The sequence below is a fragment of the Suricata suricatta genome, chromosome X (assembly GCF_006229205.1).
Source record: "Suricata suricatta isolate VVHF042 chromosome X, meerkat_22Aug2017_6uvM2_HiC, whole genome shotgun sequence".
Lineage (NCBI taxonomy): Eukaryota > Metazoa > Chordata > Mammalia > Carnivora > Herpestidae > Suricata > Suricata suricatta.
In genome coordinates this window covers 94,535,450-94,562,625 of record NC_043717.1, presented here as the reverse complement: position 1 = coordinate 94,562,625, position 27,176 = coordinate 94,535,450, and the positions used below count along the sequence as shown (strand labels likewise).

General features: G+C 44.9%; 1 protein-coding gene across 1 annotated transcript in view; it reads left to right on the top strand.

Moving 5' to 3' along the window:
- The window catches only part of GPC4 (glypican 4), a 36,321-nt gene extending 9,338 nt beyond the window's left edge, over positions 1 to 26,983 (top strand). Inside the window, exons 2-8 of the mRNA XM_029929907.1 lie at positions 5,260 to 5,651; positions 17,485 to 17,650; positions 22,701 to 22,831; positions 22,938 to 23,084; positions 23,854 to 23,990; positions 24,612 to 24,787; positions 24,892 to 26,983. Of these exons, the coding sequence (XP_029785767.1) occupies positions 5,260 to 5,651; positions 17,485 to 17,650; positions 22,701 to 22,831; positions 22,938 to 23,084; positions 23,854 to 23,990; positions 24,612 to 24,787; positions 24,892 to 25,094 (1,352 nt within the window). The 3' untranslated portion in view covers positions 25,095 to 26,983. The remainder of the gene's footprint in view (positions 1 to 5,259; positions 5,652 to 17,484; positions 17,651 to 22,700; positions 22,832 to 22,937; positions 23,085 to 23,853; positions 23,991 to 24,611; positions 24,788 to 24,891) is intronic.
- Positions 26,984 to 27,176: the final 193 nt, after the last annotated feature.

Sequence of the window (27,176 nt, the reverse complement as noted above, 5' to 3'; positions counted from 1 at the left end):
CCTGCCTCTTAATTCCTAACTCTCTTTCCTTTCCCCAGTTCTTGGTTTAATCTAATGCCCTGATCTGTGTTTATGTATGTGTGATGTGCGTGATACTCCTAATATAATATAGAACCCCTTCCATGGGTTGAGGTTTCTCCCTTTGGTGGGTTTCACTCAGTGACAGCTGCCACCCTCCGGGATGTCTGGGACATCTCACAGCATTGGAAGCCAGAGGCATTAAGCATTTCCTTTGACTAAATTGCTTCCAGTTTTATAAGGCCTTGGGTCTTCCTGACCGATCTCTAGTAGCATTGGCTTAATTTATTTTTCCTGACCTGAATACTGTTTGGCTCTGCCAGGAAAGATAAAAACCAGCTTTAAAAGTTCTTTTTAAGTGATTGTAGATAGGAAGAAACGCTAAAGGTCACAATAATAGCCCTGCGCATTTTACCAAAAGTTTCAATTTCTTGAGCATCTCTTCTGTGCTGGATGAGGCAACGGAAGATCAGAGAGGTTAGATCTTTTGTCCATTCAAGGTCACACAGCTCATAAAGGAGACGCCGCACCCTCCTCCCGCTGTGTCATGCCGAGTTAGATAGGTAGCGTGCTATAGTGTTTATTTCCATCCCCAGGTTGAGAGCGCTTTCATGAGCCCTAAGAGCTGCTTGATCCTTACAACGTAAACACTTATGCCTCCTCCCTGACTCCGTCTTTCACACACTGGTAGCATCACTTAAAACACACTCCCTGTCCAGCATCTTTCATGAATACAAGCCGTTGCCACAGGGGAGATCTGATTCCAATAAGTAAGCTTCTGGTCGTTGTGGAATTCTGGTTTATGCTGCTCTAGCTTGTTCTCTCTTAGCCACCAAGTGTCTTAGAGTTGGCTTGAGCCATAATGATGAAGAAGGAATGATTGCTAGGTATCTCGGGCCGACGTGGTTCCTCTTTAGCAGGTCACGTCTGACCCTGATCCTGAATTCTGAATAATGGGGAAAAAGTGGAGATGAGCATTACAACCATTTATAACATTGCTGTTGATGGCGGTGGACCCGGACCTGAATGTCTAATTCATGTTCTAGTCCTCATTGTAGAAGGAAGGGTCCTAGGAAGGAAGGGAAGAGTGCATGTGAAAGAATTCTACAAAACCCAACAAAAGCTGCTAGTTTGATAGGAGGAGCAGATGTAAAAGCTTTTTCTCCCCTTTTCTCTTTTTTCCTCCTTAAAGCAAATTATTATGCTTTGGTTGATACTGTACCTAACTGGTATGGATTTTAATGTTTATTTGAGAGAAAGAGAGTAGGGGAGGGACAGAAAAGGGGAGAGAGAAAATCCCAATCAGACTCCATGCTATCAGTGCAGAGCTCAATGTGGGGCTCAAACTCAAGAACTGTGAGATCATGGCCTGAGCTGACGTTGGACACTTAACTGCCTGAGCCACCCACGTGTCCCTTAGTTTGGATTTTAGAATTTAAACTATGCGTGCCATTGTTATAAGGCCTCTGAGGCAAAAGGCATAGGCCACATAGTCCAACTGAATAGGACCAGTAAGAAGAAGTCTAAAGAGAAATGAGTTTGGGTCCTTTGGATCCCTTGACTTTTGTTCTGTTAACTTACATAGGTGAAAGAGATGAAGATTTTAAAACTTGCTATATGAAACGAAGGATTAAGGATACTTTTATGGATACTTAAAAAATCTCTAGGGCACAAAAAACCATGTGCGGGAGGTTGGTGGTATAATGAAGGTAAATTGGGTGAAGAAAATTTGTCTTTCTGAAAATGCTGATTGGAGTCTGATTAGGCAAGAAGGTTAAAAATGCATGGTAAGGCAGTGTGCTTTGATTTGAGCCGATAATAGCTACTCAGTAAATACTTGTCAAATTGCACAGCCATTAGGAGGGATTAAATGATCAGATTTTAACTTGTTATATCAGTTTTATAGAATTTCTATATATAGCCCACTCAAATGATCTTTATATTTGCAACTTATATAGCCACACTAAAGAGTCTTACAAGTGTGAAGGAAAGGAAATGAATTTTCTGAACAATCAAAGGAATTAGAATTTAATATGTATGTAGTGCCAAGCTAATCTCTTAAACTTTAAATTAACATCACACACAGCACGAGTGCTTACACACACACACACACACACACACACACACACACACCCTCTCTAGACCGAATTTGAGTCATGGGAAACAAAGTAAGGTCCATGACAGTATTAGAGGGCATGCTGTTTTGAAATCAGTTCTCCTCTTAATTAGATCTCTTATACTCCAAAGCTATGTTATACAGAGCTACACCAGCCCATAGGTTCTTTATCTAAGTGAGGAGCTCTAAGACTTTTATTTTTTTCCACAAAGTGTTCAGTGTCTGAGCATTTCATTGACCTGGAGCACGCTGATGTCTAAACAGTGGACTCTGACATTTTATAGATGTTTTAAACTAAAGCACCTCTGAAATGCCACTCTGCCCCTGCCCTTAAAGCCTGTGTGACTGTAGATGCCATTCCCCAGAAATGCGAGTATTCAGTTACTTATTAAGTGAGTCATCAAAGCACAAGTCAAATAATTTTCAACATCCTACTTCTACACTAAATGGTGTGTGCCCATTTTATGAACAGTACAATAAAAATTCAATATTAAGGAAGGACCTGTGGTTACCTTTGGAATCTTCTCTTTTGGATCATGAAATATGAATAGCACTGCATTGACAGAAGGCTTGCATTTCCATCTCAGTGGCCAGGCTTTATTTTTCCAGTATGTGGGAGCTATGTGCGCAACTCCCTGGACATGTACTAACACAACTCCATGTGCCTTGTTTATGTCCCCAATGAGCCAGCACCACTTGGCAAAGATGCTGCCTATTCAAGCAAGGTGTGGGAACTGGACCAGATGATGGTTTCAGGTCTCTTTGTACCGCATGACTCCCCAGCTTTGAGTTCTAGAAGAGTGCTACCTGTATCTGCACACTTAGTGGAGACTTCCACACAATAACATTGATCCCCCTGAAAACCTCATAAATCATACCCGAGAATTCAAGAAAAAAAGTAAAAACCCAATTCATTGGAAAGACATTTTCCTCTAATTAAAACACTTAACCCATATGCTTCACATTAGCATAGCCCTGAGCTGGTGTTGATTGCTATTGAGAGGTGAGTGGTGCTCAAATGTTAGCACAAGCAGGATTGCAGATGGCTGGGCTCCATCCCCAGGGTCTCTGATCCAGTGGGTTTAGGGTGGGGCCCAAGAACTTGGCATTTCTAACACGTATCTTGGTGATGTGGTGATGTGGTGGTGATGCTTGCCTGTCTTGGGACCACACTTCAAAATCACTTAAGATTTTGGAGAGAATTAGAGGCCTCTTGGGTACCTGATTGGAGTAATGCTTTTCATATAGTTCCCCTAGTTCCTTGCATACTTTCTGGTCTACTTGGTAAAAATGCCAAGCTGTGCACTTGTAATGGAGGTGAGGAGTTGACTTGGCCTCTCAACTTTTCTTTTTAACTCTTTGGAGAGAATCATTTTCCTTTCTCTCCTTGAAGAAAGCCCAGGAAATACAAGATAAGTGGTGGTAGAAAGAAAAACTCAATGAAAGGAAAAGGAAAGAGTCGTTCTCTGTGCAAAGCAACCCTATAAACAAAACACACATAGTTTGAAAAGCCGGAATGCAGGAGACTGTGGACTTCAGCCTCGAGCGTCAAGCAACTGTGTGTGGTGATGAGTTAGGGACATAGATATGGAATCTCTTGGAAGTGAGTTAGGGACATAGGTATGGAATCTCTTGGAAGTAAGCTGTCACCCCCCCCCCCCCAAAAAGGCTTCTGTGTTTCCAGTCCAAGTTTTGAGAAACTATTTGGAAGCAGCTTTCGGCCTCTGATTTGCCCACCAAACATGAGAGGATAATGGCTTTGTTGCATTATTAAGTTTTGGCAAGATTGTTAATGTTCTTCTGGCTTTGAAAGAGGCACCATATTTTCTTTTATGCTCCATGTTTGCTTGGAGGCACTTTTTTTGGTTAAGCTTATTTATTTATTTTTGAGAGAGAGAGAGAGAGAGAGAGAGAGAGAGAGGCAGGCAGGCAGGCAGGCAGGCAGAGAGGGGCACAGAGGGGGAGAGAGAGCAAGCCCTGTACTGTCAGCACAGAGCCCGATGGGGGGCCGAAACTCACAAACTGGGAGAGCATGGCCTGAAACAAAATCAAGAGTCAGATGCGTAACCAACTGAGCCACCCAGGTGGCCCTGGAGGCACTTTCTTAATTGATGTCCTTATATTTTGCTTTGGTATTTAGTATATTTCCTGCTTTTAAACTTGATGTCGTGAAGTGCTTATTTTTATACCAACAATAGATGCTTGCAGAATTATTGGTACAGATGCACCATTAGCTCTTCTCTTCTTTGTCTTGCCTAAGAAAAGCTTCAGGAGAAACTAATTTGCCATGTGTACCTAAGAGATTAATATCTGTAACTCTCAGGCCAAAAAGTAAATCTGGAATAACCAGGTATTCTTATTTATTCTCTTCAGTAGTTTTCACTGTTGTCTTAAAAATACACCAGACCTATGGTTGAATCTGTTAGACATTTCTCTCTCCCCCCACCCCCCACCAAGAATCTCATGATGTTATCTTATGAATCCTTTAAGAACCCAAGGTCAACTTGGATACCCCAATTTGCGCTAATGTCACAAGGAACACCTGTGAACTTTCAGAAAATCTCAGTGCCAGCTTTTAGGGTATTTCATTATGTTTCTTGTCTGCTAACATTTCCCAGGTGGTGTTTTGCATGTCATGTAGATGTAAGGAGAAAAGGAAAAATAAATTGTGTCCAAGTAAAACAACGTGTTTTGAAAACACCTGTCCACTGATGTCAGATTTCAATTAGGAGGCATCATTGGCTTTGGTTTAGAGTCTTATGGTAGGAAAGTTCTGGCAAACCTCAGGTTTTAGACTTCATGTACCCATTTTTATCTGGTTCTTACTTTACCTTGTGACTGAATGGGAGAAATATCTGGATGTGTGTGGGTTTTATATTGACTTCCGAGAAGTTCTTTGTCTAAAATACTCTTTTTCCCCCTTTGTGACTTGCGACCTAGGTTTCTTTTCATTGACAATTAGCAATGCCACATCCCCCAAAAGAAATGTACCTTTTATATGAGTGTGTTTTCCAATTTAATTCTGTGATATTTTTTCAGTCTTCAAATTGACCTGAAGAGATCTCTGTTGTTTAGTTGCCAAAAGCCCTTTCTTTCTTTTTCTTCTTTTTTTGTTTTGTTTTTAGAATTCTTCAAAGAACTGCTGGAAAATGCAGAGAAATCCCTGAATGACATGTTTGTGAAGACATATGGCCGCTTGTACATGCAGAATTCTGAGCTATTTAAAGATCTCTTCGGAGAGCTGAAGCGCTACTATGTGGCCGGAAGCGTCAACCTGGAAGAAATGCTAAGTGACTTCTGGGCTCGCCTTCTGGAGCGGATGTTCCGCCTGGTGAACTCCCAGTACCAGTTTACAGATGAGTATCTGGAATGTGTGAGCAAGTACACCGAGCAGCTGAAGCCCTTCGGAGATGTCCCTCGGAAACTGAAGCTGCAGGTCACTCGTGCGTTTGTAGCAGCCCGTACTTTTGCTCAAGGCTTGGCAGTCGCAAGAGATGTAGTGAGCAAAGTGTCTGTGGTAAGTGCTGGTTGCAGCCTATGTTTGGGGGGGAGGGGCAGAGAGAGAGGGAGAGAGAGAGAGAGAGAGAGAGAGAGAGAGAATGAATCCCAGGCAGGTTCCACTCCGTCAGCGCAGAGCCCGACATTGGGCTTGATCTCACAAACCTTGAGATCATGACCTAAGCTGAAATCAAGAGTCTGACGCTTAACCAACTGAGCCACCCAGGCACCCCATGTTTCATTAAAAAAATTTTATGTTTTATTTATTTTTGAGAGAGAGAGACCGCACAAGCATGGAAGGGACAGAGAGGGAGACACAAACTCTGCAGACAGGCTCCAGGCTCTGAGCTAGCTGTCAGCACAGAGCCCGACGCGGGGCTCGAACCCACAAAAGTGAGATAGATCATCACCCGAACCGAAGTCGGACACTTAGCCAACTGAGCCCCCAGGCGCCCCTGTGTGGTTTCATTTTAAAAGGAAGTTCGGGAGATAGAAATATCCATGGGCTCAAGAACGGTTTTCTTCTGTTCTGCTCTCTTCTTTCTCTTGCCTTTTCCCTTGCACACTTTGGCCTCATACACATACGCCATGTAGTTAGAAACCATGCTGTGAGGAGCATCATCATATAACATTATGATTCTTTTCAGTGGTTTCCTTGGTAGCTATTCTTAGAAGCAGATTGTATGTTCACTTTGGAACCTTAATTTTCAAAATGAGTTTAATATTGCCAGACTCTTTTTGGCTCCTATTCTACTTCCCTCTACAGAGAAAGAAACAGTCTCCATATTTAGTTGCTTTGAGTGACTACTTGCTTGCTAGTTCCAGTCTGGAACGGTATTTAGCATCCGTTATGGAGTGTTTCCTGGTTTTATGATTTAAGGTATACTCCGAGCTCCTTAGAAGGCAGAGGGTTTTATGACAATTAGTGCGGGCCACCTGCTCTTGACTTTGGGCTTTGTTTATAGGATTACCAATAGGGAGAATAAAATTGTAATACGTAGGCCAGAGCAGATGAAATGAGCCACATTTTCCTCGTTTGTAAATTAAAGGGATTGGACTGTCTTCTCTGAAGCCAGCTAAGAAGGTGTTTCAGGGGCCTCCTTGAGAAAAGGCAAGAGAGACATGGGGTGCTTTGCAGTGAGACTCTGCATCTGGGACTTGATCTCCTAGCTGCATCAGAGAAGCTTTGCTTTCCTCTTTTCAAAGTCGAGTTTTGAGTAAGATTTCAACGGGAAAATGGTTATATGGCTCCTTTATTCCCCCTTCCCCAGAAAAAAAAAAAAAGGCAAAATTTGAAGGTGTTTCCACCTCTACCCCACGACTTAATGCCAGTGAAGGAACGGAATAACCCTGCGGCATGTTACCTTGTGGAAGACTGATCTTGGTGCCATTGCATTTCAGCCCTCAAAGGAAAACCTAAGTGTAGTCCATTTGCTAAAAGAGTTTGCACTCATAAGGACAGCAGTTTTTACTCCACCCATTTGGTTGTCTTGAGGACTGAAGGAGAGGTCAAAATAAAAACTGAACAGCAACACAACTGCAGTACCAATCTGATATCAATCAGGGGTGATCGTCTAAACCAAGAAAGAGGTGCTTATTCACAGCCCTACCCAGACAACATGTGCCACTAATTTTTAATAAGCCACCAGGATTGTCCCTGGCAGACCAGGATTTGTGGCTGCCCTAGTTAGAGAGGAAACTTACATTAACCCAGTGAAGAGAAGATTCTAAAGAATGTGTCCCACACAAATCAGATGCTTATAGGCTATTTTGTCTTAGGACTCGGTGATAGGATTAGTTGACTGGTTGCGCTCATTACTTCAGTTTGTTCGTTCTCTCTCACCTCCAGGCTGTAAGCTTGCAGGAAACAGTTCTTTCCAGCATGTTTCTATTCCCTTCTTTTTCTCCTGATATTTTCCCTATAAATTGTAACAATTTGTTGGGACATAGGAAGGAGGGTGGGTGGGTGTGTGTGGGGGGGTGGCGTTTATCATTAAAGGACTAATCTGATCCCTGAACGTCTGCCAACCCCAGCATCCATTATGAATCCTGCAGGTGCTCATGTCAGAGCCAGGAAACAAGGCACAGGGACTCCAGATCAAAGTCATTTACATTATAGGTCATGTCACACGTCTGCCGTTCTTCAGCACGTCCTTGGCTTCATCCTAAGCTGAATAGGCAGACAGGTGCTGCTGTGTGACTTGAATGAGTGTGTGCGCGTGCGTGCGCTGAAGAGAAAGGCAAGGAGGAGAAAGCCTTTTTGCAAGCGTCTGAAAAGTGGTTGCTTTTACATTAACCACCCCCTTTTCAATTCTTGGGCAAAGGGGCAGGCCAGCACAAGCCTGGTTAGCCTGGCTTTGCTAAGTAGGAGACCCCGTAGAGAACTGAGATGCCAGAACCTCCCACTCGGGGTAGAAGGCTGCGGATAATACAAGAAGTGATTTCGAGAGCCTTCGTTACCAGTGAGAAGGCTGAGGGCTAGGAGGCTTGCCACTGCCCACACCAGCCCCCCTCCCGGGGTGGGGACAAGAAAGCAGCTGTGGCTTCCCTGTGTTCCATTCTTCTTGACCTGCTTCTCAGAATTCATAGTGGGAAATCATCAGCAAGACTGGCTTAAGCTCCAAACACCCTTAGCCTATGCTGTAAGGAGCTTGTGACTCAAAACAGGAGTCACAGTCCTTTTCTGATGTTTCTTTTGGTATAAATTTTTTTAAGCAAGAGATTTCCTGTGTACCTTAGTACTGTTCAGCTGTTTGAGAAAGTTCCTTTCTAAATATAACCCTAAGTTTGTGTCAGAGTTGATGTGTATTCTACGTTCACTGTAGTCTCATGTCTGCCCAAGAGATATTTGCATAGTTACATGAGAATACAGTGAACACAAGCTGTAGGGCTTAATTTACTTTGAGTAAACATCACTTGCCACTTGTTTAGTTGAAAATACTCTTTCATGTCTGCTTTAAAGGTTGTATTTGCTATTGGAAACTTTTTTTTTTAGTTCTTTTTTTTTTAATGTTTATTTTTGAGACAGACAGAGCACAAGTGGGGGAGGGGCAGAGAGAGAGGGAGACACAACCTGAAGCAGGCTCCAAGCTCAGGGCTGTCAGCACAGAGCCTAACGCAGGGCTCAGCCTGATGCGGGGCTCGAACCCACCACCCACGAGATCATGACCAGAGCCAACGTTGGCTGCTCAACCGACTGAGCCACCCAGGTGCCCCATAAACTTTTTAAACAATGTCCTGCTCCCCTACTGAGCTTCCTGTAGACTTAAGGACCGACCTAAAAGCAAACCTTTCCGCTAAGTTGGGTTATGTTATCTAAATTACACAATAATTAGATACTCAGGCATCAAATCAATTTCTAAAGGAGTTAAAACACAAATTATGTAAAAAAAATCTCTCATCTCTGTAATGGTTTTGCTTAGAAGCATGCATCGAATACTCAGATATTTGAGAAAACATTTATGACACTAATTTTTGGAATATGACTATGAAATAGAAAATTTTAATAGACGGTGGTATATGGAAGACAGGAAATGATCTGTCGAAACCTTACTTCAGATGGAACATGCTGGGGCAAAGTCCCTATATTTGATTAATAAGAGAAGCTTCTCACCAGTTTGGGGACCCAAGCGCTGCGTTTTCACATGGGTTCCCACCACCGCCAGTTGCTGTTGAAGGGTCGTCTGCAGGTGGATCTAGAGCAGCCTGAGGAATAGACATTCCTTCTTTTGGTGTCCGACAGAATTAATTACCTTGGTCTTGGAAAAGACCTTTCAGAGGGCAGGATATATTTCCTATTCCAAGACCGTCCCCTTACCCACCCGATCTACAAAGGTATCTTTCAAAGTCAAATATGAAAAAGCACTGCGGTCTCGAGGACTAGTTATTGTATACGTAACTCAAACGTGCTCCCAGTTTCTCTTCGTAAGCGGAGGGTCTGTTTCCCCAGCAAACGTTTGCAACACAAGGGTTGTAGTTACGCGTTTAGCAGTGATTTGATGAACACCAAACGTTTTAAAGGCCGTTAGTACCAGCAAGTTTAACTGACGTCAAGAGAAAATCACTTCTTAGTTGAAGTATACTTGCCTTGCTTCGGATTTCTGGGCTCCCACATCCAGTGACTGTAGCTTCCTCCACTGAGCTTCGCAGTCCCGGCTTCACAAAAGTCCCCTTAATTAGTAACAAATGGCTCAGGAGTACTCTGGCGCTCCGCATCTCTGTTTTACTCACTCCGTCTTTACTTGTCATGGTTCATGATGCATCTCTTATTTACCTGCGATAGCAGCAGTTTTGCCTGGAAGGGTGAAGTCTGTTGTGGTCTTTCCAGAATGTGCAAGTGGTTACATGCACCATGAAAATTAATAGCTCCTATGCCAAAGAGTTGCGTTCTCATGGTTTCAATTAACGCTGACATAATGGGTCTATGTCTGCACCCCCACCCCAAGCTACAGGGACTATAATTAGAAATCAGGGCTTTACCATTGTGATGTCTGAATGATTGTCCTGCCTTGCAAACAATTTCCATTGCTCCCCCTTCATTTTTGTGTATTCACAGTGCCCCAACCCATACAAGAGCACTGTACAAATTCTTTTGCCATTTCCCCAATCACTGTAAATGTAAATTTTAGAAATCTATGCAAAAAGCTTTCTTTTAAGTTTATTTTGAGAGAGTGCGCGCATGTGCACAAGGGAGAACGTGTGTACGCATGCGTGTGGGGGAGGGGCAGAGAGGGGGGGAGAGGGCCCCAAGCAGGCTCTGTGCCATCAGCGCAGAGCCTGATGCAGGGCTTCATTCCACAGCCGTGAGACCATGACCTGAGCTGAAGTCAAGAGTCGAACACTTAACCAAATAAACCACCTGGGTGCCCCTGTACAAAAAGCTTTTAAGAGGCAGGGCGTAGACCTTTTTTTCAATACTTAATATTTGTTTTCACTCACAACCTTTATAAACAGGAGAATTTCAAAGACGAAGGTTGGACTTGAGCTAATAGTGGGAAACGGAGTGACAGGGTAGGACCACGAGGAGTGTGAAGGACCGAGTACACTGAGCGGCAGACTCTCAGGACAAAACTAGAGCCCTCTCTAAGGGGGACCATGCCACTGATGCTTCAGTTTCACCTGCAGTGTTTCTACACATATTCCTGAGAGGGTTCTGGTTTATTCCGTTTATTTTGTTACCTCTTTCACATCCTATTCTCCAGGAAATAAGAGCATCTCCTCCTCCTTTCTTCGTGAGTGTTCAGTGAATTCAAAACTAGGAAGTTGTTGAATAAACTCATCACATCTTGCAGTGTGTTTGGGTTCCCTAACTTTTTTTTAACATAATTTTGGGAAAGACTTTCCCCTTATTTTTACTGGGTGCTTATGTTACCAAGCAACAGATAAAATCTAGATCTTTTTTTGTGTGTTCAGTACTGTTGGCTTTGCAGACCAAAAAGAAAAAAAAAGTTGCAGCGAATGTATGTCAAGGACTGGAATAAACGAAGAGGAAATGTGTTTTTAACTTGAGTGCAGCCTGGTGACTGCCATCGCTGAGTAATGCGGCTTAAGGCTCGCTCTGAATTACTGAAACGAAGTCCAGGCTGCGGGAAGAGTTTCTCTGCAGCATTTTTCTTTTCTTCAGGCTGCTGGCAGTAGTTTTTAATGTGGTGTTTAGAAAATGGAGGTTGTTTAGTAGAAAGTCACAGTGTGTATTACCAAGTCTTTGCAGAGAAGGGGCCTTTTTATAGCAGAAATGGCATGCAGATGTCAGTGTCAAATGTGTATCTCCTGAGGATGGCAGGAATGAGGATCTTACGAAAGGGAAGTGAGGATTCTTCCTCCCTCCCATTGACTTTTACCACGAAACACAGACTGACTCCTAAAATCCTAAGACACTTTAACATTTAGAAAGACCTTGGTCAGTCTTGAAGGATTTTCTAAGACTTGGAAATTGGTGATTAATATATTGTCATTATGGGTCACGCAGATAGATTTTGATTTGAGTTCATATAGAAGTGTTAAGTCCAGACGATGTCCCCTTTCTGCCATACTGAACCCCACCCAAGTAAACAAGCCAAAGCACCTCATTGTTTTTATTTATTTATTTTTGAGAGAGAGAGCGAGACCGAGCAGGCATAGGACAGAGACAGAGGAGCACAGAGGATCCAAAGTAGGCTCTGTGCTGACAGCACAGAGCCCTGATGTGGGGCTCAAACTCAAAAACCATGAGATCATGACCTGAGCCAAAGTCAGACTCTTGAGACCAACTGAGCCAACTCAGGCACCCCAACCACCTCATTCCTTTTTTTTTTTTTTAATATTTTTTATGTGTTTAATTTATTTTTGAGAGACAGAGAGACAGCACGAGCAGGGAAGGGTCAGAGAGAGAGGGAGACACAGAATCTGAGCAGGCTCCAGGATCTGAGCTGTCAGCATTAGAGCCCGACGTGGGGCTCGAACCCACGAACTGTGAGATCATGACCTGAGTCGAAGTCAGACGCTTAACCGACTGAGTCACCCAGGCGCCCCAAACCACCTCATTCTTATGTAAATAATGTCAAGCCTTTTTTTTCATATGTAATGCCCAACTTCCTAGTAGAAATCGATCATCTCTGCTACATAGCTACAATTCTTTTAAAATGTTAGAACTTTGGTAAAATATGCATATTGTTTTCTGGAGTTGTTGTTCAAGGAGCTCTTTTCTCCTCCATGTGCGGCAGTGTTTACTTGAGCTGTTGGGCTCTTGGGGAGCAGGGGCTGCTCAGCGGCATATGCAGTTTTTTCCTCACCTGGTGGCACCTCAAACCATTGTGAGGTTATAGCATTGGCTGAATAAGTCCTTGCTGTTCATTAAGCGGTACATCCTCTCATCCAAGGATCTAGTCAAGTAGTGTTCCATGTGGATAATCCTAACTTGCCCTCCAATGTAAAAATGCTTTCACTTGGTCACTAAATTTGAAAACTGCAGATCATCACCAGATAAACATCCGTCCTCATTGCTGTGTGTGGGTCCCCTGTGCTAGGTCTGGGGAGCTGGGGGGAAGGACCAGCTCTGCGTGCTGCCCTTGCGTTTCCTTCACTGTTCTATTACTCAAAAGAAGCCGTTCCCATATGCATCGAGGAAGGGGACAGTACCTACTCGAGGACAGAAATGCCTGCATGCAAATCTTGGCCATTTACTGGAAGATCTTGTATGAATCCCTTCATCTCTTTTGACCTCTGCTTTCTCCTCTGTGAAACGAAATGATAATAGTCCTCTCACACGACTGTTTTTGACGCTTAAATGAGTTAATAGACATCTAAAGTACTCAGAACAGCCTGGCACATAGTAAGTACTTTATAACTGTATCTTACAGATCAATAAAAGCTATCAGTAGACAGGTAATTCGGACATAGAACAAAATAGTTTTCTCTGCAGCCTTGATATCAAGATCTTTGTGATCATGAAACTATAGATGCTAAATAAGCCTTTTCTCCTGAGCCCATTGATCCATTCTCTAAGTTAGTGGTTCAAAGAGGGAAGGGATGAATGTATAATTTTCCCCTCTCTGTTTCTAAATATCATTTTGAGAAATAACTCCTCTAAGAAAGGTTTGAGAAAACATAGCCTTTTATCAAAGCAATCACAACCCCTACTCCCACTCCTCTCCTACCCCAGCCCCAAGGATTCTGGAATCACTGACATCAAGAGTTCAACACACCGTTTTAAAAACCTCAGACGTCAGTCAAGCGCTATGACCCAAAGGAACAACGGTGTTGAACGTTTTTCTAATTTCTTATTTTTTTACCTTTATTCATTTTTGAGAGAGAGCTTGAGCAGTGGAGGAGTAGAGAGAGAGAGGGAGACACACAGTCTAAAGCAGGCTCTAGCTTCTGAGCTGTCAGCACAGAGCTTGACATAGGGCTCAAACCCACAAATATGACATCATGACCTGATCCGAAGTCACCCAGGCGCCCCTTGGTGTTGAGCATTTTAAGGGGCATGCCATGCCATGGGGCGTCAACATATAGCTGAGGATCAAAGGAGACCCTTGGAGTATAGTTTGCCCCTTTTATCACTCTGCATGTGACCCGATGTACCACTTGGACTTGGGTTTCAACATAAATGTACTTTTAGTAAGTTATTTGGGGACGCTCAAAGCCATTGATTTCGAGGGAGTAGAATGTGAATGAACTTGAATTTATATTGAAAATAAATAAAGCCCCAGAATGAAGCCCTTGAGGATTCTAAAAGATAGGTATCCATTTTGCTTCTCCACTGGGTACTCCAGAGTCCAAAGGGAGATCTGGTCCTTGGCTCTCTGGGTTCACCATCCGGAGCTTGGTCCAGTCGGTGAGAGTCGGGACCCAAGGCATCGGGAGTGGTCATATTATTCCTGTTACCTCTGTGGAGATGAGCATTGCAAGGGACCCCTATTTCTTTTCCATTTCGTGACTGTTAAAACCCTTCTCCATACCAAGGCCCCATTCCTGCACAAGGGTTTGGTTTCCCAGGTTCTGAGTTCCCATCATGTGAATTACGTGTGTATAGTGGTCGTGAGACAAGACTCTGTTTGATTTTCTCCAACGTGGCTGGTGTGTGTTTCCACATCCCGGTTTTCTTAGAACGTTGCCATATTTCTTCTCGTTCTGGTATTTAGTATTTCCGGAGCATGTTATAGCTCAGTTCCTTGTGATCATTTTTAGTGGTTAGACAGCCAGAGACTGGAAAAGTCGGCCAAACCCAGCTTCATAGTCTTCCTTTAATAAAACTCTACTGTGTCATTTCCTTCAATCGCTGTTTCAAACTCCAGCCAATACGTCCCTGTGTTAGGGAACTGTACTACAAGGTCTGTCACATCCCGGACTTGACTTATGGTGGAACTAAGAATACAGTGGACTGCATCCTAGAGTTAAAAAAAAAAATGGAGAAAGGGCCTTCTTAAAAAAAAAAGTTTCTCGAGTAGAACTATTGAGCTTTTCATTTTTCCTTATTTCCTAAAGACCCATACCATTTTGGAATGTCTCTGTGCCTTCTATAACAAGTTCGAATTCCAACACAAATTCCTACTTGCCTTGCTACCTTATCACAAATACATTCCAGAATAATCCCTACCGCTGCTGAGATAAGTGCTCAGTAACTATTTGTTGACACTTCAGCTTTCTACATGTTTTTGTGCTGAGACATTGTTTCCTCTTTTTTTTTTTTTTTTTTTTTTTTTTTTGAGAGAGTACGCACACGTGAGAGAGCTAGCAGGAGCAGGGGAAGGACAGAAGAGAGAAAATCTTAAGCAGGCTCCTTGCTCAGTGCACAGCCCAACTCAGGGCTCGATCTCATGAACCATGAGGTCATGACGGAGCCACCGAGGCACCCCAACATTGTTTCCTCTTAAGCATAATATTCAACCAACACCTTAGGCTCGTCTGTGATTTCTCATAGGCAGTTACGTTCTGCTTCTTTACCTCTCTCAAATATAGCCATTTAGCAGTAGCATCACGGCGGAAGCTAACTAACCATAAAGAGGAAAATGATTAATGCCCTAGTTGGGTTTCATATCTGGTGTGTAGGTCTGGGAAGTGTTTGATCAGGTGCAGTTCTAGAATCAGGGTGACTATCAGCAAGTCAGTTGATCTGCCGACTTTGGTTTTCTTATCTCTTAAATGCGAGAGCCCGACTATGTGATCTCTAAGACACCTTCCAGCTCTGACTTCTGTGATGCTATGATTGGCCAGCCACCTCCTCTCTCCAGGCTTCTTTGCTCATCTGTAAAATGAGGGGGCGGGGAGGACAGGCATTTAAGTCTTTACCACCTGTGACTTTCAAAGGCATGAACTTTTAGTTATCTTAGACTGGCCATTCCTCCAGGCTCTTGGGTAGCCAAGATTTCGCTGGACATTAAGACATAGTTAAAAGGACTAATGCGGACCTGATTAAGACTTGGGAGAAGTCCTAATTCTTTATAGGGAAAGTTGACTTTAACATTCACTGTTACCTCTTTGTTTTTGGATGTTCCTGCTCTGCCCCTTTAAGGCTAGAGGTCTGGTGAAGATAAGAGGGGGTGTGTGTGTGTGTGTGTGTGTGTGTGTGTGTGTGTACACATCAGATAGGAGCCCAAAGGTGTTAACGTTTTCTCCTGATAGTTCCAAACCCCTCCTGTTCCTATGGTACCATTGATAGGCGGCATTCAAAGTCACACTGCGAAGCAGGTCAAGTGCCAGACTGCCCTGCATCCCAGCACCAGTGTGAAGTTTGCGCCTGCTCGGCACTGACGGAGAGGGGTGCGCTAATCCTCTAACAGTGACCCCGAGAAACTGAGGCTCGTGCAGAACAAATAGAAGACAGGAACCTTTGGTTAGCTGCCAGCAAGTGATGCCTAGCCACGATGCGCTCTAAGCATTGATGAAAGTGCATCGCCAGTGGAGCCAGCTCTTGTGGGCCTCAGACAGCATCACTGTATAGAAGTAGAAAGAGGAGGGGCACCTGGGTGGCTCAGTTGGTTGAGCATCTGACTTTGGCTCAGGTCATGGTTTCACGGTTTGTGGGTTCGAGCCCCACATCCGGCTCTCTGCTATCAGCGCAGTGCCTGCTCCAGATCCTCTGTCTTCCTGTCTCTGCCTCTCCCCACGCCCCCCCACCTCAAAAATGAAGAAACATTTTTTAAAAATGTAAGAGCACCTGGGTGGCTGTCTGTTATGTATCCTACTTTAGTGGCTCAGGTCATGTTCTCACAGTTCTTGAGTTCAAGCCCTGCGTCTGGGTCTTCAAGTTCTGTGTCTCTTCTCTCTTCCTTCCCCTCCTCTGGCCCCACCCCACCACACTCTTTCTCTCAAAAATAAGTAAACATTAAAACAAATTTTAAAGAAAATAAATTTTAAAAAATAAGTAGGAAGGGCACACTAAGTACACAGCCAGCCCAATCTGACTTGGGCACTGTTTTCATCCTGCCTACTTCCCTTTGTCATGAACTTGAGTAGCCTCCTGTGTCATGCTGTATGGTATCCCCATTTCTGCCTGGGATTCATGCCCCTTCAAGCCCTGGCCACACGCCCCCTCTTCCTAGGCTTTCGGCCTTATTCCCCACGAGCCCAGTGTGCTCTCTGACAGCCCGTGGTCATTTTGCTCTCCCCGGCTCGGTGGTCTCCCTGCGTTTCACCAACTAAATCCCACCTTTCTTCACAGTATAACCGAAGCCTTTGCTCTTCCGTCAGGCATTCCCTGAGCACTCTGTTCTGCTGCTCCCGGGCCTTGGAAGGCTCTACCTCACCCCAAGTTTAAATTTACTCAGCTTCTTATCTGTTGAGGATTTGTCCACTTTTGCCTTCACAACAGCTACCGGGACAGAATGGGGTACACACTAGGTACCCTTGTGAACCGTGACTGGGAGGATTAAGTTTCAGAGGACAGTCTTGTAGTCAGTCTGTGTCCTTGAGAAGAAGGTATGCTTGGGTCCCTGTCTGGCAAGGCAGAGGGCACAGCAGGCCAGGCATGGCGGGCAGGAAAAGGTCGCCTCGACTGTACCTTGTGGCCGATCCCGGAGACTTACTTGTGAGAGGACTTGGAAACAATCGAGCCTTGTAAAATGAGCGCGAGTGAGTGTGTGGCAAGAGAGAGAGGGAGTGGGACGGAGGAAGAATGTGAGTGTGCAGGGTGGGAAATCCACGCGCCTTGATGAGTTCAGGTAAAGCCGTGGTCGGCCCTCCCTCTACCCTTCTTCCCAGAATACCTCCTATTATCTAATCTTCTAGAAGAAGCGGGCCAGGCCCACCCTGCACGGTCCCTCACAACTCGTTCTGAAGTTGAAGTTGTGGCCAACCCTTCAGGGTCAACTTGAGGGACTTGGGATTTCGGTGTCATGCATGCCCACCACTGTGTCTGTCTTCTTGCACGCCAGGTGAACCCCACCGCGCAGTGTACCCAGGCCTTGTTGAAGATGATCTACTGTTCCCACTGCCAGGGCCTCGTGACGGTGAAGCCGTGTTACAACTACTGTTCAAACATCATGAGAGGCTGTCTGGCCCACCAAGGGGACCTTGATTTTGAGTGGAACAATTTCATAGGTGAGTGAGCGATGTGTCTGTGTCGTCGGAGGCAGCTCAGTGCCAGCCACGGGGAATGTTGTAATTATCATCCAGGAAAGTTCTGTGCACCAGTTACCTGCCAGGGTGCTAACTGTACCCAGAGTTCATACCATCTCCACAAGTTCATTTACTTGTAGGAAGACATTAGACACAGTGAATACCAAGTTTTCATAATTAGAATGTGACTTGACATTTTCCCCGTAATGGTCAGTTTTAGTTAAACGCCCTAGGCTTGTGTCCGTGTAGATGCTGGAAGACAGCCATCACTGAGTGAGCTTTTTTTCTTTTTTCAAGATTATTTATTTATTTGGAGAGACAGAATTCAGTGGGAAAGAGGCAGAGGTAGAATCCTAAGCAGGCTCACTGCTATCAGCATAGAGCCCGACTCAAGGCTTCATCTCGCGAACCATGAGCTCATGACGTGAGCTGAAACCAAGAGTCTGATGCTCAACCCACTGAGTCACCCAGGTGCCCCACTGACTGAGCCTTTAAATTGTTACATCTGTCACACTGTGACCAAATCTTCTGCGTACTGGCCGGATGCTCGTTGGATATTTGAGGTGAAATCCAATTGTGGGAATTTAGGAGTTCTGTTTCTACAGAGGATTTAACAGTAGAAGATTGCTCTGGTGAGATTGGAGGGGCTCTTGCTCTCTAGTCATTTCAGAGCTAAACACTCATGTATGTAACCTGAAACCCAGCTATGTAAGTGAAGGACCCAGTTTCTGGGAAGATTACTCGACCTTTGTGGGAAAGGACAAGGTAAGGCTAATTTAAATGTCTGGTCATCGACTCCCTTGATGTGCTCTTAATGCATAGATCGCTAAGTCCTAGACCTCAGTGACCAGTTGGATGTTCCTGCTACTCTGTGCCGGTGGCACTGAATACACATACTAACAGCTCACAAAAGCAAACTTTGCTTCTTCCCCCAGCCCCCCATCCCATTTGCGTAATTGCAGAATTTAAGTGCCTTTGCAAGCACCTATTTTTCACTTATTTGTTCGCATCATGGGAACATGTATGCAATTTGCTGGCACTTTTGGCAGGGGTTGGAGTTGGAGAGAATGCTTCTAGTCTGCATGAGAGCTAATCACCATATTAAGTCTGTTTGAAAATGCATCAATAAATTGGCTCCAGCAGATTCTTGAACACACCGACACCGGGGGGAAAAAAGATGTGAATATTAAGCACTTCGGCACAGTTGTAGCCTAAATACCTCAAAGCCGCAAGACCTGAACAAGTCTACACACAGAGAAGCTGAGTCCCGTGAAAGCAGAGGCGTAAGGCCAGCAGAGGCACATCATGCCCAGAACGGAGCCATGGGACAGATCGTTGCTTTCAAATATTTCCCTTGGAAATGAAAGCTCATGGCATTTCCAGTTCTAAAGTGGATGGTTTTGCTCTCTCTCTCTCTCTCTTTTTAATCCCACCCTCACCCCCACATCCAAATGCCTCTTTTGCTGTTCACTTTTGCTAACTTCATTTTTGTAAATGTTGGTTAGCCTTTTTACTTCATGACATGTAACATAGTAGTTGTCAGGGCGAAGGCGTAGAATTCGTCATTAAGTACAAGCAACATACAGTGAGAGTCACCTAGTTTTGCCAACTTTTGTGGCTCTCTTAAAAGTCAGGTGCGGGGTCGGGGAGCGTGTCCCTTGCACTATTCCTTTGTTCTAACGCGTCTGGCAGAAACTAACTCATTGTAGTCAAACACACATTCTCCCCTTTAAAAAACATGTTTTTCCAAGAGTTTGCAAGTCCACAGCAAACCAAAACCGTCCTCTGGCTTGGCTTAATTCATGTCTTCAGTCAGGTGCTCAGAAGCAAGGACGGCTGAGTTGCTGTGGTTGTTGAGTCTTAAAAATTACGTCTGTTCTCTTTCAAGAAACAAAATTAAACTCAAGTGGAAATCGATAGGATTTCTGAATCAATTTTCCTCAGTTATTTGGAATGATCCTTTTTGGAGGGATGAGGTACATGATTGTATCTAAACTTAATTTTTAATGGGTACTTTATTCTCTATGTCTAATAAGTTCATCTAAAAGGCCAGGAGTAATAGACATTGTTCATCTCCAGTGCTTTTTTTAATGAATTTCCACCAGGGTTTAATTTGCTCTGTGGTTGTGGAATTCACTCCCAATTTACATTCCTCAGCTATAAGTTCTTTTTATTTCCCTTTCTTTGCAAAGAATTTTTCTTTCCCCTTTAAATGGCTGCAGTTAATGAATGGTCAAGGGCTCTTCCCCCCCCCCCCCCCCCCCCCCCGCCCCCTTAAATCACATCTTAAGGGTTAAGTCGGGAAACTGCCTTTTGTTCTTCTAGTCCGTCATGAGGCTGAAGGTGTGGGTTTCTGATTATTGGCAGCACAGTGTGAAAGGAGTCACTTTGCCTAGTGCCAAGGGGACACTTTGTTGATGGGGCGGGGCCAACTCAGTGCCAATTACCCAAGCGTTGAGATCCTGCTGTTGGAGTAGACCCTTGGAAATGCTAAGGATAGATTTTTCCCGTCTGCCTTCTTGCCACCATGTCCTGCTTTTCCTTCTCTTGAGTTGCCTCTCTAGTGTTGCCAGCCTTTACTAGATGGACCCAAACAGTTTGAAACTCCTGGACTTGATTTTGTAAGAGGTTGGTTCCAACGGTAAGCCAATACTCCCCCCACCCCCAAAGTCAGTTTCTGGAGAACCGTAAATGATGCTTGGTTGCTCCTTGTTTTCCATCACCTACTGTAGCTGTGTTAACATTCATCTGACTCCTAGCCAGTGTCATACATTATCATTAATGTCAGACGTTGCTACCGGCACAAATTTCGCACTGGGGTATTAGGGTTGCTGGCGGGAGGCAGGAATTGGTCAGTTATCCCGCAAATAGACCTGCGGCCTAGACCAACCAGAAGAAAAAACAAACCTACCATCTTCGGATCTCTCTTGGGGCTTCTCACAAGGGCCGGCTGCTCGTACGGAAGAGGCTCTCTGGAAGAGGCTCTCCGACCGTGACTCCCCCCAGGGGTGGGAGGCAGCTCTGCGCATTCTTCAGCTGAGCCGCACACAGCCCATGCCACTGACCCCAACAATGGGCCGGCTCCCCTCCATTCCCAGAGTTTACAAAGACGCCAAACAGCCAGAAGAATCCGGTTTATGTTTCCTTTCAGTCTTTCCCAAACACATTAGTGATCTGGCCTTTCCTCGCCACTAGGGGAATAAGTAGTTCCAAAACGCACTGTTTCTTCTTGTTGAAACCTCTGCATTTTGGATGTTTATTATCTGTCTATTCATAATATTTTTATTTGGAGCAAGCGACTTCTTGGACGAAGAATGTGCTTTCTGTGCGTGGCAGCGCTGATGCTTTGACAATGATGAACACATTTAAGTTGTGCTCCACTTGTTTACAAAAGTCTCCTTTTGCGAGCACATCAAAAGCATTTTTCCCTGTCGAGGACAATGGTATATTCATGCTGGCAGCCTTTACTTAGAGGTTGGAGTGTCACTTTATTGGCGCTTACCACAATGCAATCTGAAACTTCATTTGTTATTACTTAAGAAAAAAAGTGCATTTCACGGAAATCTATTTGTGGTTTGGGACCTCGGAATTGCAGTTTAGAGAAATGATCCCCGTGCCTTAAAATGTTGTGTTGTATGTGTCCTACGTTGAAGGTGAAAGGTTGATGGCCAAATTTGGTTGTATTGATAGGCTGATGCTAATGCACTGCAAATGCAAATAATAATAATGCTGATGCACTGGAAAGCTTAGGTAGCAGGCCCGTGTGGTCGCCCGTGGTCTTCTTTGAAAAGGGCACATAGACTTCTGGGAACTAGCCCTCCTTTCTAGGAGCTGACCTTGACCTACCTGAAGGCTGTGGATAATGTGGGCCTATCTAGCTCCCCTTCAACTGCTGTGCTTTCAGCACCAGTGTGTAACGGGAAGAGAAGAAGTTCAGTGCTTCTCATGACTGTCCTTTTCCTCATTCGGGCATCCGATTTTGCCTGGTATTTGTTGGTAAAAATTAGAAAACACTGGAAAATCCCAGCAAATGCATATGACAGACAAACAAGTACAGCGTATTTTGTTTAAGAGATTCAGTGTGTACTGAAACGTTCTAGACTCCTCCAGAATGTCAAAGCTCACTCTGTGAGCACACGGCTTTCTGCGTACCGTGGCTCGTGTTGTCTTTTCACCTGCACCAAAAGAGGGACATGTTTTGCTTTAACTCAAGGCCCCTGTGTTTGAAATGGGAAGTTTATCTTAGTACAAAATCGCATTTTTCAAAATGTCATTATTTGAAAACTCATTAGAATTCCTAGGAACACTGTCATTTGTACTTTCCAGCTGTGCGCTCAGGGATCTGAAAGGGTTTCATTTAAAAAATGAAAGCAAGAAAGTGATATGCCAGGAGTTTAACGGATTTGCATTTTAGAGTCTCGTAAATGGAACCTGAAATGGAAAGATCCTAAGAAGTCACCGGGAGAAGTGGCATGTCGCTCTGCTTCCAGCCTTAGGTCTGCCAGCAGGAGCTAGCCCAGAGTCTTACAGTGACAGCCACTGACACACGGAGGAATGAATCAGCAGTATAATAGAACATTCCTGATTGGGTTTCCTTGCTGTGGAATAGAGCATTCACCTGGCCATTTCACACTTTAGAGAGCTAGCAATGCACAGTAACTAACTGCAGTTTGGTGTAATAGAAAAAGATACAAAAGGGCGCCTGGGTGACTCAGTCTGTTGAGCGACCGACTTCAGCTTGGGTCGTGATCTTGTAATTTGTGAGTCCGAGCCCCCAGATGCGCTCGCTGCTGTCAGCCTGTCAGCACAGAGCCCGCTTTGGATCCTCTTTACCCACTCTGTCTGCCCCTCCCCTGCTCATGGTCTCTGTCAAAAAATAAATAAAACATTTTTAAAAAAGATATAAAAACATGAATTATGATGCATGCCCCCCTCCAAACAAAAGACAGTAAAATAACCACACTGATTGCCCAAGGCCAAACTACTGATTTCCTGTTTATGCTGTATTGTTCTTCCCCAAACATCACATTAGATGCGATGCTGATGGTGGCAGAGAGGCTTGAGGGTCCTTTCAACATCGAATCTGTGATGGACCCCATCGACGTGAAGATTTCTGATGCTATTATGAATATGCAAGAGAACAGTGTGCAAGTGTCCCAGAAGGTAATGAAGGCAGGACACTGCAAAGGACATGCAGGGCCCCTACCCCTGCCCCGCCTCAGCTTGGGATACGACTTCCCTGATGTGTCTCGTGCTTGCTTCGATGCAGGTTTTCCAGGGATGTGGGCCCCCCAAGCCCCTCCCGGCCGGCCGGATTTCCCGTTCCATCTCTGAAGGTGCCTTCAGCGCTCGCTTCAGACCGTATCACCCTGAGGAACGCCCAACCACAGCAGCTGGCACTAGTTTGGACCGACTGGTGAGCCCTTTGGCAGGAATGGCCGTGTTTAATGACAGAGAACAGAAAACATTTGCTCCAAATGCATTTTTAGTTGGAAGGCTTTCCAGTATGGGTCTTCCAGGTGAAAGTTTGCATGCAAATTGCATCTGGATGTCAATAAATCTGCCTCTCACTGTCATAAAGTTCGTACGTAGTTAGGAAATGTGAGGCGTGTACTGTGCGCCCATCACTGTGCCAGTTTTAGGGAGGCAGGAAGATCGTCCTCCAACAAACGGAGAAGCCGACATCTCAGGCTTAACTGACAGAGGGCGTGTATCATAAGTGCTGCGACGCTCTAAATGACGAGCAGCCTGCTTTACGCATGGCGGCAGGCTGCACGTATGGTGGGAGGAGGGAGCGTGATGACGGGCGCTCGGTTTCACAGAGGGGTTGCCCTAGATGCTCGAGCCGGAGTATAAAAGCCTTGTGGGAAGAGAAGGTATCTTCTCATTGTATCCACAGGGCACGGAGGCTGGAGGGCAGCAGATGGTAGTTGTCATAAAGAGGTAGATGGGCAGCAGATCTGCGCAACTCGTTCCGAGCTTGCGTTTCAACTCTTGGTTCATTTGCGTGATGTTGTTCTTTTCTGTTCACATTTGATCTGCGTTCCTGTCTCGTGACTCACGTTCACAAAGAATTGCATAGCACTCTAGAGCTACGTTAGCAATGAGTAGAACACACACCAGTAGGTGGGCCTGTGTTTTTACAGAGAGCTTGCCTACCCCCCTCTCCCCCGCCTCCTCGTTAGGTTACCGATGTCAAGGAGAAGCTGAAAGAGGCCAAAAAGTTCTGGTCGTCTCTGCCCAGCACCGTCTGCAACGACGAGAGGATGGCAGCTGGGAATGGCAATGAGGACGGCTGCTGGAACGGGAGGGGCAAGAGCAGGTCAGCCCCTAGGAGCACCCCAGACAGGGCGACGCCAGCTGTCTGTTGAGGGAGGCAGCAGGGAGCTTCTCACAGTAGGTAGCAGTGACGCGGGAAGGTTCTGGGTGTTCTGAGGCGTGGGCTTTGCCCCCTCGGCCTTGGGAAGGCACCCAGCTACTTACAAAGAGTACTGACCCCCAAGCATGTGATGCCCATTCCAACGCAGCACGAGGGCTGCAACCAGGGCTCGGCCATTCCAGCAGTGTTGTCTTTATGGTCCTTGGTACCTGGGGGTCTTTGCTCACCAGCTTCGCCTCCTGAAGCACCAATTCTCAACAAGTCTCATTCTCTTCTCTGGTGACATCTTGTGTTGCTCCCCTACACACTTATTTGCTAAGTAGCCGCCATATTCGCACTTGATGCCGAGCCACCAACCTCCACTGCTTTACAAAAGGTCCCCATCAAATTGGAGACACAAGATGCTTACCTGGGCAAAGGAGAAATCCAAGCTCTTTAGAAGTGGAAGAACTTCGGGGGAATCGCATCCCTCAGAAATAACTAGAATCCAAACGGGATTCTCTGATGATCTTTGGCGACTTTTTGTTTTACCGATCATCTTCCTTGGGTCATTTCTCATTTCAGATACCTGTTCGCAGTGACGGGGAATGGGTTAGCCAACCAGGGTAATAACCCAGAGGTCCAGGTTGATACCAGCAAAGCGGACATGCTGATCCTCCGTCAGATCATGGCTCTTCGGGTCATGACCAGCAAAATGAAGAATGCATACAATGGGAATGACGTGGACTTCTTTGATATCAGTAAGCATTTGTTGCAGTTCGAAATGTACACCCTTGTCCTTGGACACCTTGTGAGGAGAACAAGTCGAATGACACCTCTGCTGCATTTTTTTTTTAACCACTAGGTGATGAGAGCAGCGGAGAGGGAAGTGGCAGCGGTTGTGAGTATCAGCATTGCCCTTCGGAATTGGAGTACAACGCCACCGACCACTCTGGGAAGAGCGCCAGCGATAAAGCCGGTGGCGCAGGTGTCCGTGTCGGGGCGCAGCCCTACCTTCTCACTGTCTCCTGCATCTTGTTCCTGGTTATGCAGAGAGAATGGAGATAATTCTTAATTGTAGAGAAAATGTTTCCGTCAAAAAGTTACAGAGGCACCGGTTATCACTTTTATACCATCCTAGTGACTTCGCTTTTTAAATGAATGGACAACGATGTACAGTTTTTACTATGTGGCCACTGGTTTAAAAAAGGCTGACTTTGTGTTTTCATTCAGTTTTGCGGGGAAAAGGGACGTGTGTGTAAGGTCAGTTCCTGCTCCCCTGCAGTCATGTTAAACGTGGCTAACAGTGTAGGTACAGAACTGTAGTTAGTTGTGCATTTGTGATTTTTATCACTCTCTTGTTTGTTTGTTGTTGTTGTTTCTCCTTTTTGTTTGTGGGGTTTTTCTTTCCCTTCAATTATGATCTCACCTTGTTTCTTACAAGAAAACCAGGGTCCTTTCTTGGCATGTAACATGTACGTGTTTCTGAAATATTAAATAGCTGTACAGAAGCAGGTTTTATTTATCATGTTATCTTATTAAAAGAAAAAGCCCAACAAGCAGTAAAATTTCCATTCATCCCTGTTGTTTTAGTTGCCTTATCTGGAGACGAGTGGACGTGATTTTGTTTTTTTCTGGAGTTAGGACAGAATGTGAAGGCCGTGCAGGGGGCTGCCGAGGCCCTTGTTTGGTGTGGTCAAGCATCAATACAAGAATGTGGCTATGCTTTATTGATGTCCAGGGACCGGAAGAGATTGCAGACTATGCCCATCTTGGTTGCATTGAATTACGGAAACTAAGATCACAGATAGGTCCTTTTCTTGAACCCTTTTCTACTTAAAGTGTAGCCCGGTTAGAAGAAGATTCTTTTGAATACCCTCTCCCTAGACATACAGAAGGCATTCCGGATGCCCCAGTCACTACACGTTCACACTTAGTTCGGGGGTGGGTTTTTGTCGTTTTGTGTTGTATCCAGGCGAGTTTAGCAAGCCGCTGTGTGCCAGTCTTCATGTCCATGCTGATCTGCTTTGAACTGATATCCCGATGGCAGAAATAAGTGACCGATAAGCTCATTCGGTCCCCCTTGTTACAGTGTGCAAGATCTCAAACCCAACCATATAGCGGACCGAGCTGTCTGGGGGCTAGCCAAAACGGGGGTGCAGCCTGGGCTCACGGCTAGCTGTCAATGCTCAGAAAGTTTGTGCTGTGCATTTGCATTTGGTTTTGGATTCCACTTTGTGTAAAAAGATTTCTAAGGTATCCTGCTTGAGTCTTCCTGCCCAGGTTTCTCTGATGAGACGGACAAAGGACTGGCAGTAGTTCACAGCTCTGTGCCACCCTGTCAGCCAAGAAGTCCACTGAGCAGGGAGGGCCGGGATCCGGGTGTCCGGAATCTTCTTTCATGTGATGTTGTTTTGGGGAGGGGATGGGAGGGAGGCGATAGATCTGAGAAGACGGTATCTTAGCGGTGACCTGTGGCCACGGGGGTGAACTGGCAAAGGCCACATCTGTTGTCCCGGGCCAAAGACTACCAACTGCCATGGCCCCTTAGGAACCCGTTGCTTGTATCCTTACCAAATGACAGCTCACAAAACTATGAGAATGTAACAAGTCACTGTCAGAAGGAGTTCCCAAAAGTGGTCAGAAAGAAAATTCTGCGAGTCTCTTCCTGCTCTAGATAGCCATGAAGATGCCAACCAATTCCACAGAAGCTAAAACCCACAGAGAGATGGTTTGTGTTCTTGTTCAATCTTCAGTTTTAAGAGTAATTCTCTATTTTTGTATTGAAACATAATTACTTGATAGCTCAGGGTCTACATTTCATTCAACTTTTTACACCAAATTCTGCAGAATGGTCAAATGGAATATTCGGGGCTGTTGTAAACAGAGGCTTAATTTTATTAGAAGTAGTCAGTTATTTATTAAAGCATGATGTTAATAAAATAGGCATATTCTGGCTGGTGTGTATAAGTGTTGTTTTTTTAAGGCAAATCACAGAAGACAAAATTGAAAAGGTGCTCCGTTTATGTATGAGGAAAATGGATTGTAAATAGATCAGCCGCCTTGTGAGAACTTGGAAAATGTGCTGATACTTAGTAACTACCTCAGTTCTGAGGAATTTCCTTTTTAGCTTAGATTGCTATTACTTTG